At 36.1% G+C, this 15511-nt stretch overlaps 1 protein-coding gene and 1 long non-coding RNA gene across 8 annotated transcripts in view; one reads left to right on the top strand and one right to left on the bottom strand.

Moving 5' to 3' along the window:
• Positions 1–15511, top strand: part of naaladl2 (N-acetylated alpha-linked acidic dipeptidase like 2) — a 629431-nt gene that overhangs the window by 485782 nt on the left and 128138 nt on the right. For all 7 annotated transcript variants that reach the window (XM_087273255.1, XM_087273256.1, XM_087273253.1 and 4 more), the window contains one exon: positions 8929–9075. In XM_087273255.1, coding sequence (XP_087129381.1) covers positions 8929–9075 — 147 coding nt within the window. The remainder of the gene's footprint in view (positions 1–8928; positions 9076–15511) is intronic.
• Positions 1–15511, bottom strand: part of LOC147841661 (uncharacterized) — a 173238-nt gene that overhangs the window by 95292 nt on the left and 62435 nt on the right. The window lies entirely within an intron of this gene.

The following is a 15511-nucleotide window of genomic DNA, read 5'->3' as shown; positions in this document are numbered from 1 at the left end:
TGATGACAAGACTGAGAGCACTTTTGTGGCTTGACCATTTTGAGTTTGTTTCAATTTTATCCCTTCCTAAAGAGTTATATGAGAGTGTATTTGTTTGGTGTTTGCAATGATGTGTTTCTTTGTTGTCTGATTCCTGATTTAATTTTCAAACATGATTGATGATGATGATGAAAGAGTATTTTGAGTGTTTTATCCCACTTGAACTTCTGTGTATGAACAGGAGTTTAACAGGTCTTTGTAAGGTTTCCTGCTTATATTGTGTTTATGTCACTGTCAAATAAGTATATATATATATATATATATATATATATATATATATATATATATATACTTATTTGACAGTGACATACTGTCTGGTACCCCAGCATTATAAAGTGAGTAAAGGAAACGTTACACATTCATGTTTTAAATCTAAATTTCTTGTCAAAATAAAGTTATCGTTGTGGAGACCATATTCCTTACACACTAAGTTCTGGGACATCTGCCTATGCATGCACGTAGACTTTAAAGGCATCTTATTTCATAAGGGTTAGTAGGCAGTTGGTCCACTTTGCTGTTATAGTAGCACAGTATAATAGCTTAATCTCTTCTATTAAGACTTTCCTCAAGGTTTAGGAGAATGTTTATATGAGTTTTTGATTCTTCATCTTGAAGTATATTTCTGAGGTCAGGTGCTGATTTTGGACAAGGTGCTCTGTTTTGCAGTTTTTTACTCTAAATTTATTCCTAAGATGTTCTATCATGTTGAGATCAGTACTCTGTACAGGCCATCTATGTATAGACCTTGCTTTCTACACTAGAGTGCAGTACTGTTGGAGCATGAAGGACATCATAAAACTGTTCCTACAAAGTAGCATGAAAATTGTCTAAAACGGTTTGGTAGGTTAAAGCATTATGGGCTCTATTTTGACGATCCATGCGCAAAGTCCAATTCGTAGGGAGCAAAAGGATTAAGGGCTTGTTAGATTCCACTTTTGCTATTTTAAAGATGGAAAAATACAATTTTCGCTGTGGCGCATGGTCTATCAGGGTTGAGCTTATTCTCCTAATAGGTTATAGGTGTGTTTTGAGAATAAACCAATCAGAGTCACATCTCTCATTCCCTTTAAGAGTCAGTTGCGTCACTCGATAGCGCATTTGCTATTTACATGGTGGAAGTCGAAAAATTGAACACTAGCGAGAAAGCAGTAAAATATAGCAGAATGGAAAGTTTGCAGGTATTTTATTGCAAAACAAAAAGATGACACCCATGTAAACAGTTTTCTTGTAGTTTCATAATTTGATGTTGCTGTCATGTTGCCGGGTCTTTGCTGTTTGTGTTTTTACCAGGTTTTGGAAGATAATAACGTGCTCACAACATCCAATCAGAAAAGACGAAACTAAAAGAAATATGGTGTTTACGACTTCACAGAGAAGGTAGCATTCAAAGACCTAAAAGCACTAATTGTTTCTCGATTCTAAGACTGTATTTGCACACAATTGACAAATTGTAGCAGGCAAATTGAAATTTAGTGACTTGATTGGGCCAGTAACGATTCTGTCTATTTTCCCAAGCATCTCTCACACTGGCCCCGGGCCATCGGGCAGTCCTTATTGTTGTTATATATATATATATATATATATATATATATATATATATATATATATATATATATATATATATATATAACTTCTTTTTTTTACTATTTTGCAAAGTGTATAAAATTTATAGATTACTACTGTAAGAAAATATCAGCATTCAGTACATGCAATGAGAGAGTATGTGTATACAACTCAGATTATTAGTGCAACCTGCAGGACCAAATGTTCATTGGCTCAAAGGCATGACAAAACTAGGTGAAAATGCCTGTCCTGAAATGTCATATTACTTTGTCTTGATAATGTAGAAAATATTACTAAATCAAATTCAAAACACACTTTTTTTCTGGGCAAAATGTGTGTCAGTTTGTTATATAGAACATGTTTCAAAGGATGTGAAAAAGCATTTGTCCAGGAACTCCAAAAGCAGCTGCAATTTAGTTTTGTTTGTTTTTCAGGCTCTGTCTGATATGAATTACTCTGATGATTGTTGCTGGTCACAGCTGATTGTAGCACAGCAGTCTGTATTTTTTTTTTCTTTCATAATGCTTTCAAATAGTGTTAGTATGGATTTACATTGATTTTAGCCTTGCGAGTCATCATTTGCACTTGTTTAAGGTTTGCGTAGCAGCATGAATTTCTGCGTGTGTTGACAAAAAAAAAAATATATATTATAGCTCATGTCAGTGGCTGTACAGCAGAACAGTACCTCTTCATTTAGCAGCTGTTTTGCAATCAATACTGCTAAACCTGTGGGTTATTAAATAGCCAAGAGCCAGTTTCACCCAAAACAGATTAATCCTAAACCATCAATCAATACAAAATAAATAGTACTTTGGGGCTGTGGGATGCACATTATAGGCTTATGCAAATTAAATTGATGAGCACATTATTATTGCTAAATGTTAATATAACAAAGAAGCAACAAATTATACACTAGTCAAACATTTATGATCAACATTTTATTTGTTTGTCTGTTTGAAGTCTCTCAATCTCTTATTTGACAGTGACATACTGTCTGGCACCCCAGCCTTATAAAGTGAGTAAAGGAAACGTTACACATTCATGTTTTAAATCTAAATTTCTCGTCAAAATAAAGTTATCATTGTGGAGACCATATTCCTTACTCTCTTCTCATCAACGCTGATCAATACCAGACAAATCACATCAAGTATAAACTTCACTCCATAGGCTTCACTGCATAAATTAAATAAAGATTAAACATATATTCCTCAATAAAATAACAAATCAGTTCAGTCAAAAATGATTGCTACGTTCACCTTTAGACTGATTGTTCATGCATTTAACAGTTCAAGCTGTTTAAAATCCTCTAAGACTGTACTAAGTCAAAATGGTCATCTCTTTTGTGACTTATTGATATATATTCCCATTTCCCATTCAAACATAAAAATATTCAGAACCGAACTTCAGACTCATGCTTGCAATCAGTTGGTAATATTTTAACTGTTCTTGTGCTTTGTTTGAAGTCAATTAAATGTTTAAACTGCAAACTATATCTCACAACCAAACACAAGCAAGACGTGACAAAGAAATAACGCAAGGTCACATAGTATATCTTTTTAGTATCTACACAATAGGAAAGAAGCCTTTAGCGATGTAGAAAGTGTACTTATTTTGCTCACCTGGGCGTTGAAGGGAATTAGCTATTTCTCCTCAACTTTTTTTTTTTTTGTTGTAGTACTGCTCAGATGACACGTCAAACAGACGTTTCAGACAGAACCAATTGCAACTAGTGAAAGGAGTAGTTCTTTAACATTGGTTTAAAACATCCCAGGCTTTAGTCAACAGTCTCAGTTATCTATACCATGGGCCAGCCATAGATTCAGCAGATCATGAATAACTGGACTAACCAAAAGACCAGTGTCAATAGCTGCTTTTCTGTTGTTATGCCAGTGGGATTCAGGTTGGCTGGGGCCAATAGCTGAAACTCTGGCAGCTAGGCCAAATTCATGCTATGTTTCCACTATACAGACAATAGCTTGCAGTGTAGCACAAAAACCCAGGCCCTAAGTAAGCCCCCAAATCAAACATCACACAACCTGTCCAGTTCAGCAGGAAGAAGAAAGAATAAAATCAGAATCACACAGGTAAAACACACCATTGTATCATCACGAAAGGATCATTGTAGAGATGTACAGTATTAAATATATACAGTTGAAGTCAGAATTATTAGCCCCCCTGAATTATTAGACCTCCTGTTTATATTTTCCCCAATTGCTGTTTAACAGAGAGAAGATTTTTTCAACACATTTCTAAACATAATAGTTTTAATAACTCATTTCTAATAACTGATTTATTTTATCTTTGCCATAATGACGGTAAATAATATTTTACTAGATATGTTTCAAGACACTTCTATACAGCTTAAAGTGACATTTAAAGGCTTAACTAGGTTAATTAGGTTAACTGGGCAGGTTATGGTAATCAGGCAAGTTATTGTATTACGATGGTTTGTTGTGTTGACAGTTGAAAAAAATAGCTTAAAGGGACGAATAGTTTTGACCTTAAAATGGTGTTTAAAAAATTAATAACTGCTTTTATTCTAGCCGAAATAAAACAAATAAGACTTTCTCCTGAAGAAAAAATTTTATCAGACATACTGTCAAAATTTCCTTGCCCTGTTAAACATAATTTAACAAATATTTAAAAAAAGAAGAAAAAAACCAAAGGGAGTCTAATAATTCTGACTTCAACTATATAGAACATGCAAACTCCACACAGAAATGCCAACTGACCGAGGTTCGAACCAGCAACCATCTTGCTGTGAGGCACCACATCATATGATAAATATCAAATAATGTTTAGCACACACAAATGTGTTTTAGTTCATTACTTAATTTATTCTATGACTGTAATGTTAGTTGGCATTGTGTCTTAAGTGTCTCTTCCCTAATGGAGGGGTGGTGACGCGGCACACCTTCTATAATATCAAACAGCATGATTTTTTTTTTGTTTTTTTTTTTTTTGTTTCTGTGAGCACCACTCTTACCATTGTGATTCGTAATGGCTTTCAGTTGTGCCCATAACTTTTTCAACTTTTGCTCTACTTGTACATTAACTCTGTAGCACACCACACTTGGTAACTGTGTTTCATAACATCCTTGTTTCAGCAGAGGATAGCCTTGTTTCAGCTGTCAAACTTTCTCCTCAGTCCAAATGCTCAAGAGAGCACTGGTATGTTCGACTGACCAGTACTGCCTACTCTTTTATTTTTTATTTTTTTGTTAGTTTTTGTGCAAATCCTTTATGTTTGTGCACAACTGCATTGCACTTTACCCGACAATTTACCTGGCAAACTCCACCTTTGCTTTTACCCCATGCTAAAGCCCTATATAAGCAGACCAAAATGTTTGAAGAAGCTTTCAAATACATGTTGAACTCTATGGTGTCTGGCTGCAGAATTGCACATGCACACTCAGACCCACACACACTATTGGTTAAAGGTGGGCTTAGGTGTAGACATTCCTGAGAGTGCTTTTATTTCGAACAGATTTATCCAGGTGTGATTTTATTAGATTTTTTTCTAGACTTTAACAAAGTCTAAAAGTCTTGATTGGTTTTTTAGGTCTTGTCTATGAACTCTAAACTTTATTTATTACCTATTAGATTTAGGTCAGGTGAATATCTAGGCCAGGGGTGTCCAAACTCGGTCCTGGAGGGCCTGTGTCCTGCTGAGTTTAGCTCCAATTTGCTTCAACACCTACCAGGAAGTTTCTAGTATATCTAGTAAGATCATAGTTAGCTGGTGGAGGTGTGTTTGATTAGGGTTGGTGCTAAACTCTCCAGGACACTGGCCCTCCAGAAAAGAGCTTGAACACCCCTGCTCTATGCCATTCTAGCAGCTTTATTCTCTATTATTTTCAGTTTCCTTGGCTGTGTTTGTTGTAATGCTGAAATGTCCACCGTGGTTTCATCTTCATCCTCCTACTAATGTAGGTATCGGGACTGAAGCAGATAGTATTAATTTACTCTGACATCTCTGACATCTGACAGGGTTGCTTTCTAAATGCTGAGAGGTTTTAGCTGCTGTTTTGGCTTTCCATGTCTTTTTAAACCTTTCTTTCTTCATTTAATTTTATTACACCCACAGATTTTTTTTCCAGTCATTTAAAACTCATGTTTATGTCAGAGCTCCAATTAGGTGATGTGTACATCTACATTTATCATAAATTTAGTCAATAGTAATGCATTATAGCACATAATTGCATGTGTTGGTTCTTTTGCATATATATTTGCTGTTAAGGAAAATCTATTCTTTCAACTGTACTATTTAAACTTTGACTTTGCATTTCAATTTATACTTTAATTTCTCTCAACTACAAATTAAAGTAGAAACTTTATTAAAAAGCACACAAACATTCTGACAGTTATAGATGTTGTGATCACCAGCAGTGTTGCTGTTGCAGGCTGTTGGAGAACACTCGCATTCAACTGCACTACAGATCCCATCATGCACTTTACTCAAACACCTGTCACGTATCCCTCTTGATTGCAAACACACACAACTGAAGCTGTTCAGGACTACTCAGGACCTTAAGCACACGCACACACACATTGTTGGTGAGTCATGTGATATGCGAGCATGACTGAAGTGTCATCCTAGCTCTTGCCTTTTGTATTTTTGGCCTTTGCTTTGTTTATTGTTTGTTTTTTTGCTGCTCGTTTTTCTGACTATGAATTACCTGCAAGCTTAAGTCACAGCACAAGCAGCAGCCGCCTCATATACATTGACCATTCAGCAGCTTTGTTCATACACAGCAGAGTGACGGAAATTTGAAAATAATCTAACATTAAAAAAAGGTCATGTGATTTTGTTATAAGATCACGTGATGATAAAAATGTGTGCGAATGGAAAAACATGCCAGCTGACCACCTTGTAAAACAATTGAAATATTGTTTTGGTCATTTAGCTTCAGCTCTGTGTTTGAAATCAAGGGTGATCTGGGCCAGGTGTGTAAGTGAAGTACATAATGGGATCTGTAGTGCAGTTGAATGTCAGTGTTCTCCTGCAGCCTGCAAGAGTAACACTGCTGGTGATTACAACACCTTTACTTGTCAAAATGTTTGTATGCTTTTTATAAAGTTTTTATTTTCTTCTGATTTGTAGTTAAGAGGAATTAAAGTATAAATTAAAATGCAGTCAAAGTATAAATAGAGTTGAAAGAACAGATTTTCCCTACCAGCAAATATCTATGCAAAATAAACAACACTAATCAACACTGACAATTATGTGCTATAATGCCTGACGAATATAGATGTAAACATTAACTAATTGGAGCTCTGACATTTGTCAACCCCTACTCATTACAATATGTACTGTAGCTTTTTAGGGGTCAATGATGCTACCATTAGGCACAAATCCATAAATTTCCCCTTACTGTTTTTTCTTTGAATTAATTCTGTAGAAGCGCAGTTCATCCTGGTCGTCTCGTTGGTTAGTAATGTTATATTTTATTGCACAGCATTTTCGTATCCAGCTTTTTGGCTGAAGAAAGAGAAATCACGGTTTAATATATAATAATTAGATTATTCTCAAATTTCATTTACCCTGCTGTGTACGAACAAAGTTGTTGAATGGTCTATGTATATGAGGCGGCTGCTGCTTGCGCTGTGACTTAAGCTTTAGGTTCAATTTTGATTAAATGATTTTCTAATTGGTTGCATATTATGCCATGGATATACTTCTCTATTGCATACTGAAGTCCTTTTTGTCTTACTCTCTCGGATATCTTACCTGCTCACCAAAAATGAGTAATTACCTCCTTAGGCATGTCTACACTGGTAAAAACATACTGTAATAGAGGTGCCAGGCCTGATAGCTTGGCAGGCATAACAACAGTAACTGAGGAGGGCGGGGTATAATGATGGGTCAATTATGTAAAAAACAAATAACTCGTTTCCACTGACTGGTACGATACGGTTCGGGTCGGTACGGGTCACCTTTATCAGGCTTGCGTTTCCACTACCAAGGGTACCCTTTTGGTGGGCGTGATGTATGACAGAAAGTTTCAGTTAGATCATTCTCGCTCCAGGAATTGTCTACAATAAAGCTGTACAAGTCGCTTACTTATAATATGAGAAGCACGTCTCGCAAAACTAGATGCTTTACACACATAAATACTTGTGTATAAATGTTTATTAATAACTTTTCTATGAACATGATTTGATCATAACTGCAGATCATTGACAGCGCGAAATATCCTACTGTAACGTCTGTAAATATGTTAAATAAATAAATAAATGAACATATATGAACACCCTTACAGTCTCCGATATGTTACCAGCTATAGAAAAACTACACACAGCCGACATCTCGTCCTTGGTTACGTTCAAAACAACACAAAATATAGCCCAAAGTCAGTGACAACCTCTTATCTGTGTCTGTAATCTTCAGCAGCACATGTAGAGTAATTTCATTGTTCCCAGTTCATATTAGTCCAGAAAGTAATGATAAAAATTAAAACAAGGCAGTTTGTTTACGTTTGCTAAAGAAATAATGTGCTCCTTTTTTTTCGGCTTCTCCTTTTTTCAGCTTCTCCTTTTTTTCGCGCTTCATTCTCCCGTTTGTCAGTGTTAGACAGGATCGGGTTTTAAAAGCACATCAATAATCAAGCGCACAATATTATCGTCAGCTCAAGAAGTTTGTTATTCTGATACAGACACGCGGCGAGCGCAATCAAAAAAGCGAAAGCGCTCCCGCTTCAGACTGGCTCGTAAAAAAACTATGAGGCACAGGGTAGATTCTGCTCTACTCCATGGCTTTGTGGCTGTTCATCAAGACGACGACAAGGTTTGTTTGAGCCCGGATCGGCTATGGCTCGTTATTATATGTATATATAATTCCGCTGTAATCTCTCGGCTGTGTGTGTATTTTAAATATGGCAGGTTTTTTGTTTTCATTCTGGCTTGTTGCATAAGCTCGTGGCGTATCTCTGTCAAACCAATATCGTTCAGTTGCGCGTCTAGCTCCGCCTTTTGATACCCTTTCTCATGTTTGGTACCCTATCGAAAGGGTGCCGAAAAAGCGATATTGTACAGTTTAGTTCGGTACTCCTTTTGACAGTGGAAACGGCCATAAAAGCGTGCCGAACCGTACAGTACCATACCGTACCACTCAGTGGAAACATTGCCAAAAGACCTACAGTGATTTCCCTAGTTAAAGTAAATTGTGCTAGCCACAAAATGGGGATTTTTCTTAAATTCAAGAAGATTCTTAAACATGATATTAAATGTGGTGTTAATTTTCAAAGCTCCACATTTTTTGGCAACTATGGATGGCTACATAGCTTGATTAATAACAATCATCGCGCATGTGTGTTCATTTTTCAGAGACATTCTATGAGCTGCAGCAGAGGAGCTGGTTGCTCTGTGTCCAGTGTCAGCTCACTGCAGACTCCTGGAGATGCCAACTTTTTCTCCAATCAGCTTGGAGTGCCTACGGTGGAGTTCACATACGCAGAGGTCCCTAAAACAGAGGTACAATACTTTCACATACAATAATTCAAACATTCTTTACATGTACTTCAGTCCATTGTGTACATTTTTAACTACAGGTAGTCATATACTTCATCACTGTCCATAATTAAGGAGAAAAAAAAAAGAATTTCAAGAGGCAAGCGCATATTAGTATAATGGAATCTATGCGTTTGAAAATCTAAAACTATTCCTACAAGTCATATTGTAAACACACAAGACATAATAAGAAGATCTGTTATTTGGTAGTTTGGTGGTGTTTGACAAGGTGCTGAGGAGCGATGAGGGATGCGGTGGGGAGGGGTGACAAGGGTGCACGACATATTTGAGGAGTGGGAGAGAGATGCAAGATTTCTGGGAGATTATAACTCATTTGCAGGCATCCGTGAGTCTCTGTGCATTTGCGGGAGTCTCCCGAAACTTCCGGGAGACTTAGGATGTCTAGAATGAACTCCCGCCCTACTCATAATTCTCTCTTCATATAGCCGTATGCCTGTTACATATCCATAAAACACTGATTTAACCGGGCTCGGATCGTATTACTTTCTCACTACAATCGATCCGCTCCAGAGTTTGTTTCAATTCAAGCGATCTCAGAGCGATTGTCTTGGTGCAGATTTGAGCGCAATTGCTGGATTCACATATGCCAAACGAACTGCGCTAACTATGCAAACGAGACAGGTTCCGAAACAAAAGTCTAGGTGTGAAAGCATCCTTGGATCAGAAAGATGTATTTCTGGTTTTTAATTATTTTACCCACAATAAAAGGAGCACTTTCACACTAAATATATGCAATCACGGTTTATTTTGGAGTCAAAGGACCTCTATTTATATAGTACTACCACTGATGTAAAGTAACAAATTACAAATAACTGTGGTCGCTTTGATTCTAATTGTACTATTAAGTGGCATAAATAAAAAAGTACTTTTACTTATGTAGCTTTTTAGTGTTGTATCTTATTTATTTAATTATGATTTTTTTTTGTGATTAGCCAAGAAGCATAATCAGTTTCTCTGAATAATCAGTAATTCCAGCCCAATAAAATCGCACATCGAAAACACTTGTAGCTTGTTAGGCAAGGTTCATAGGTAAATTTTTAGGTTACTCAGATTTTTGCTCCGCATGTAAATGCAGGATCCTTAACATGCATACCTCAGGCTGTTTTGAATTACTATACATGTGGGACTTTTTATTTTGAAAACACTAGATGCTAGTGAACACTAGATACTAGTTAAAACACTGAGAGCTGCATCAGAGTAAAGCTCATTAATATTCACAACCATTCCATCTATGGTCAATCTGAAGCTTATGACTCCCTATGATTATCCCTAGAGTATGGAGTAATACATTAGCACAGTGGTTCTCAAACTGTGGTACATGTACCACTAGTGGTACATGGGCTTCCTTCTAGTGATACGCGGATGAATCAAAGATGTCATATGTACATGCTACATATATTTCGAAATTTATCAAAAATGATTTATATGTGAATATGATGACATATAGCTTATATTTCCAGGGTCCAGGCAACAGTAATACTTTACATTTATGTACAGAATATTTATTTTTTTTTACTTTTTTTGAACAGTAACCTTTCATTTTGAACTTTTAAAAGCATATTTTAATTTAAACGTTTTATTTTTATTTTTTATTTTTTTGTTTGTTTTCTACATATAACACAGTACAGTGTTAATGTTCTAACTTTTTATAATGTTTAAAATGGCTGACAATAATAAATATTTTTTATATTTATTAATCTGCCTCATTTTTTAGCTGCAGTTCTGTAGCTGCTTTATTGGGCCTACTACGCTACTGTACTTAAGTACTGCTTATTATGGTGGTACTTGGAAAGACAGTACTTTACTGAGGTGGTACTCTAAAAAACTTAGAAAAAATTTTTTAAACCATTGCATTAGCATATAAAACCATTTCTGGAGATTAGTATTTTATTTACCTAAGGCACACACTTACCTTTGTATGTAGATATGCATGTAGATAGTCGGGAACCATTTAACTAACTAAATCAATGCAGTATATTTAATCTTTAAACCGCATAGCCTGAAGACCCAGATAAACAATGACTCAATCTTTACTGTCTCTTATAATTTCATAGATGCATTATTGTCTTGTTTGTGAAGAGACTGTTTGTTTGTGAATTATGTGTTCGTGAATCATTCATTAATTTTCTTGTCGGCTTAGTCCCTTTATTAATTTGGGATCGCCACAGCGGAATGAACCGCCAACTTATCCAGCAAGTTTTTACGCAGCGGATGCCCTTCCAGCCACAACCCATCTCTGGGAAACATCCACAAACACATTCACACTCACACTCATACACTACGGTCAATTTAGCCTACCCAGTTCACCTGTACCGCATGTCTTTGGACTGTGGGGGAAACCGGAGCACCCTGAGGAAACCCATGCAAAGGCAGGGAGAACATGCAAACTCCACACAGAAACGCCAACTGAGCCGAGGTTCGAACCGGCGACCCAATGACCTTCTTGCTGTGAGGCGACAGCACTACCTACTGCGCCACTGCCTCGCCGTTCGTGAATCAATTTGTAACATTTTAATAATATTCAAATAATCTAAACTTGGCATCACGGCCGCACACTCGGTTGAATGGTTCATCCCTGGCTGGGTCAGTTGGCATTTCTGTGTGGAGTTTGCATGTTCTCCCCATGTTTGTGTGTGTTTCCTTCAGGTGCTCCGGTTTCCACCACAGTCCAAAGACATGTGGTATGGGTGAATTGAATAAGCTAAGTTGGCCGTGGTGTATGTTTGTTAATTCAAGAGTGTATGGGTGTTTCCCAGTTTTGAGTTGCGGCTGGAAGGGCATTCGCTACGTAAAAAATAACATAAGCTGAAAAGGAAATAAATGAATGAATGATAATCCCAACTTCCCATCACATGACTTGTAGGCTGTGGCTTCAATCTTAGTTTATTTATTTATTTATTTATTTATTTATTTTCTTATTTCGAGTTACAGTCACATCCTGAAAATGTTCTTTGTTCAGACCTTTATGTCTGCTTCTGTCTGAAATCAGTAGGTTCGTCATTTTTCCAGAAATCATTCTCTATTTCCCTGGGGAAAGCACAAATTCATAGGAGAGGGCCAAGGCTGAAACTGGGAGCTTGAAAGAGAAGAGGGCAGGGATTTGCAAAAGGTCAATTAAACCACTGAATGTATTCTTCAGTTCAACTGAGTTTCCTTCGCATATCCACCCAGAGTTCCCACACATTCACAGAAACCTTGGAGGGGACTTTGCACTCACTGTGACCCGAATGCTTTCATGCAGTTCGGTGTGGATTGTCTGGTGCGGCACATGCTGTCACTTCTCTCCCATGCACCCTCTTTGCCTCATTATGATACGCAGGGAACTGTTTCCTGTCATATAAAAGGATTTTTCATGTTCCTCAGTGAAACCCCAGGACTCCTTCAGCAGCCACATCAGTGCTTGTTCCATCTGTCGTGGCCTTATGTCTGTGCGTTATCTGTTGTGTCCTTTCAGACGACACATGTGCACATCTCTCAGGAGCAACACACTTTCTCTTCCTTTTAAATAAACACTCAGCCAGCTTGAATGCTAAAGTGTGTACATATGTTTCCTTATTTCCATTTTGCACTTTATCTGAGAGCATTCTTTAATTCAGAACTGGTCTTGTGCTTATGGATCCATTACAGGATCTAACTTTAGTGGGGTGTTGGGGCATAGCTGTCAACATTGCTATGTGAAATATGTTCATTTGGAGCCGTTCCGTTGAAAATAAACAATAAAATTGCCAGTAATATGACTACTATCATAAACCTTTTCTTGACTGTATAACTTATACATTCTGATTACAGAGCAATGAATGAATCTTAATTATTTAGATTTTTCGTTTGATTACATTAAAAAAAAGACATGTCGCTTTAAAAATGCAGATCTAATGTTATAATGAAAGCATTCGATTGCTTTCCTAACTTGTTATGCTCATTTAGGACTAAATTAGTTGTGTTAAAATGTAAAAAAGAACACCGAGATCAACATATTTAGATGTTATTATTATCAATTATGTGTATATGTCTGTTCAAACACACACCCAAGACCCAGACTTTTGCTCCGCTTCAAATCGCGTGTACAGAATCTGCTTGAGAAACAGAGTCTATTTATTACTATGGAGTGCGTCAGCTGATAGTCATGCACCGCTATATGACTGTTTTTAGGATTGCATATGAAGGGGAGACGGCACCTGTAATGAAAAGGAATGGCAATCCCACCGTTTTTATATTTATTTCAAATTGTTTTCATGCCTAAACAAAGTGAAAGCACAGAACGGACTCACATTTAAGAGTGTGGGGCAGCTCCTGGTGATTCGGCGGAATTGGTTGTGTATAGGGAGGATTGGCTCTTTAGTGTTTATTTACACTCCTCTAGAGAAAGATTAAAAAATATGGGAAAATACCTTTACGGGATTATTATTGTGGGACAGAACTGTAAAAAATAGAAGAAAACGGGAGTCTTAATGTTTTAGGATGTTTCAGAACATAGTAAGCATAGTAATTGTGTGTTTGTGTGAGTGTGTGTATATATATATATATATATGTATGTGTGTGTATATATATATATATATATATATATATATATATATATATATATATATATATATATATATATGTATGTGTGTGTGTGTATATATATATATATATATATATATATATATATATATATATATATATACATATATATATAAATATTTTATCAAAGCTAGATCAACATATACAAGATAAATTGTAAAATATTATAGTGAAATTAGGACCACTTTACCAATCACACTTAGACATTTAAAATGATACCATATATGAATATAGAGCTACATGATACATCCTGTTAAAAACTTGGACATTTTATGTGAAATGTGAGTGATCTGCTCTGATGGAGAAGGTAAAGAAAAGGTCAGGAAGAGGGGTTCAGGGTGAAAGGAGAGGAGTGAGCTTTCCCGCATTCCCACCTGGTGAGGTGTAGAGCCAATTGTCTTTGTGTTTCCAGCCCATGCTTGTATTGTAAAAGACATCAAAGTATCTATGGTATCTCAAATCTTACAAAATCCTACATATCCGTTCACACTGCGGTCGCATTGCAAAATGTCAGATCTGTGTTTAATTTATTACTAAATACAGATATGGCTACTAAGAACGCGCATTACTGCACGCGCAATACTGCAATTTATCAACTGCAGTCACGAGCAATACTGCGGTTGTAAAAGCCGCCTTTTCATTTAACAAAAAAAAAACAAAAACATTTCCTTGCTTTACGCAATAGCCACCAGATGGCGCAGGGAACAACCGCTTTTCCATTGACTTACAGGTAGTTGTCATACAGTACGTGTTATTAAATAGTAAATCTTTCCTAAAAATTGGAATTAAAAAAATTAAAACAAGACTAATTTTTAAAATACAGATTTATTACATCATATATCATAAGGGAAAAAAAGCAATCTGTCAGTTTTAAGGTTAAAACAAAAAACTGCAGCCTACTGTCATTTATTAGACAAAAAAACAAACTGGCCAGTACATTCAACTATCCTCAGTCACCATTTAGCCATTTCAATAAATTAAAGAATTGAAACATAATAATAATAATAAAAATAAATAAATAAATAATTCTTCAGATTTTTTTCTAGCCTCTTTGGTTAAAAAAAAATAAATATTATTATATATTATAAATATTATATATATATTTGAAAATTCCTGGATATCAAAAAATTATTTTTTTTTCAGGAATAAGGTCCAAGATTTAGATTTAGCTACCTGTAAAATGTTTTCTTTGTTTAAGAACAATACAATAGTGAAAGAAGACTTCTCTTACATCAGATTATAGTCCCACCGAAGCAACAGCGGGCAAATGATTCTGTTTGGTCTTAAAGCCTTATTCGATAGATTATTTTCATTATTTATGATGGCATAGCAGTCAAAATAGGACAATTGTGCTCATACCGTATATGGTGTGAGAGGCACAAATCTGAATCAAAAAGATCTGATTCCATGCTATTTGGGCTGTTCGGATAGTCAAGACAAAAACAGATCATGTGTGGGCAAAAAAATCTGATCCGGGCCACATTTTCCTGCAGTGTGAATGTAGGATGTTTTTAAAAAGTTGATTCTTATTAGTTTAAGTAACAAACTTTGAACTTTTGAATGCTTATATCTTCTAAATGCAATTTTTTTTGCAGCACACATTTACACACACACACACACAAGAAATATAATTTTAGGCTTTAATTTTAGGCTCTGGGTGGAAGGCTTATCCATTTCACACATAAAATGATTTTTTCCGTATGGTACGTCTGTCTCATGCTGTGGTGGTTGACACTTTCTGCATGCTGACAGTACATCTGTCTGATCCTGCAGTCATGCCTGGCTAAGCATTCTCAGTGCAGTTCTGTTGAGTCTTAAA

The sequence above is a fragment of the Danio rerio genome, chromosome 11 (assembly GCF_052040795.2).
Source record: "Danio rerio strain M-AB ecotype USA chromosome 11, GRCz13ab, whole genome shotgun sequence".
NCBI lineage: Eukaryota > Metazoa > Chordata > Actinopteri > Cypriniformes > Danionidae > Danio > Danio rerio.
This window is presented reverse-complemented; position numbering and strand designations above follow the sequence as displayed.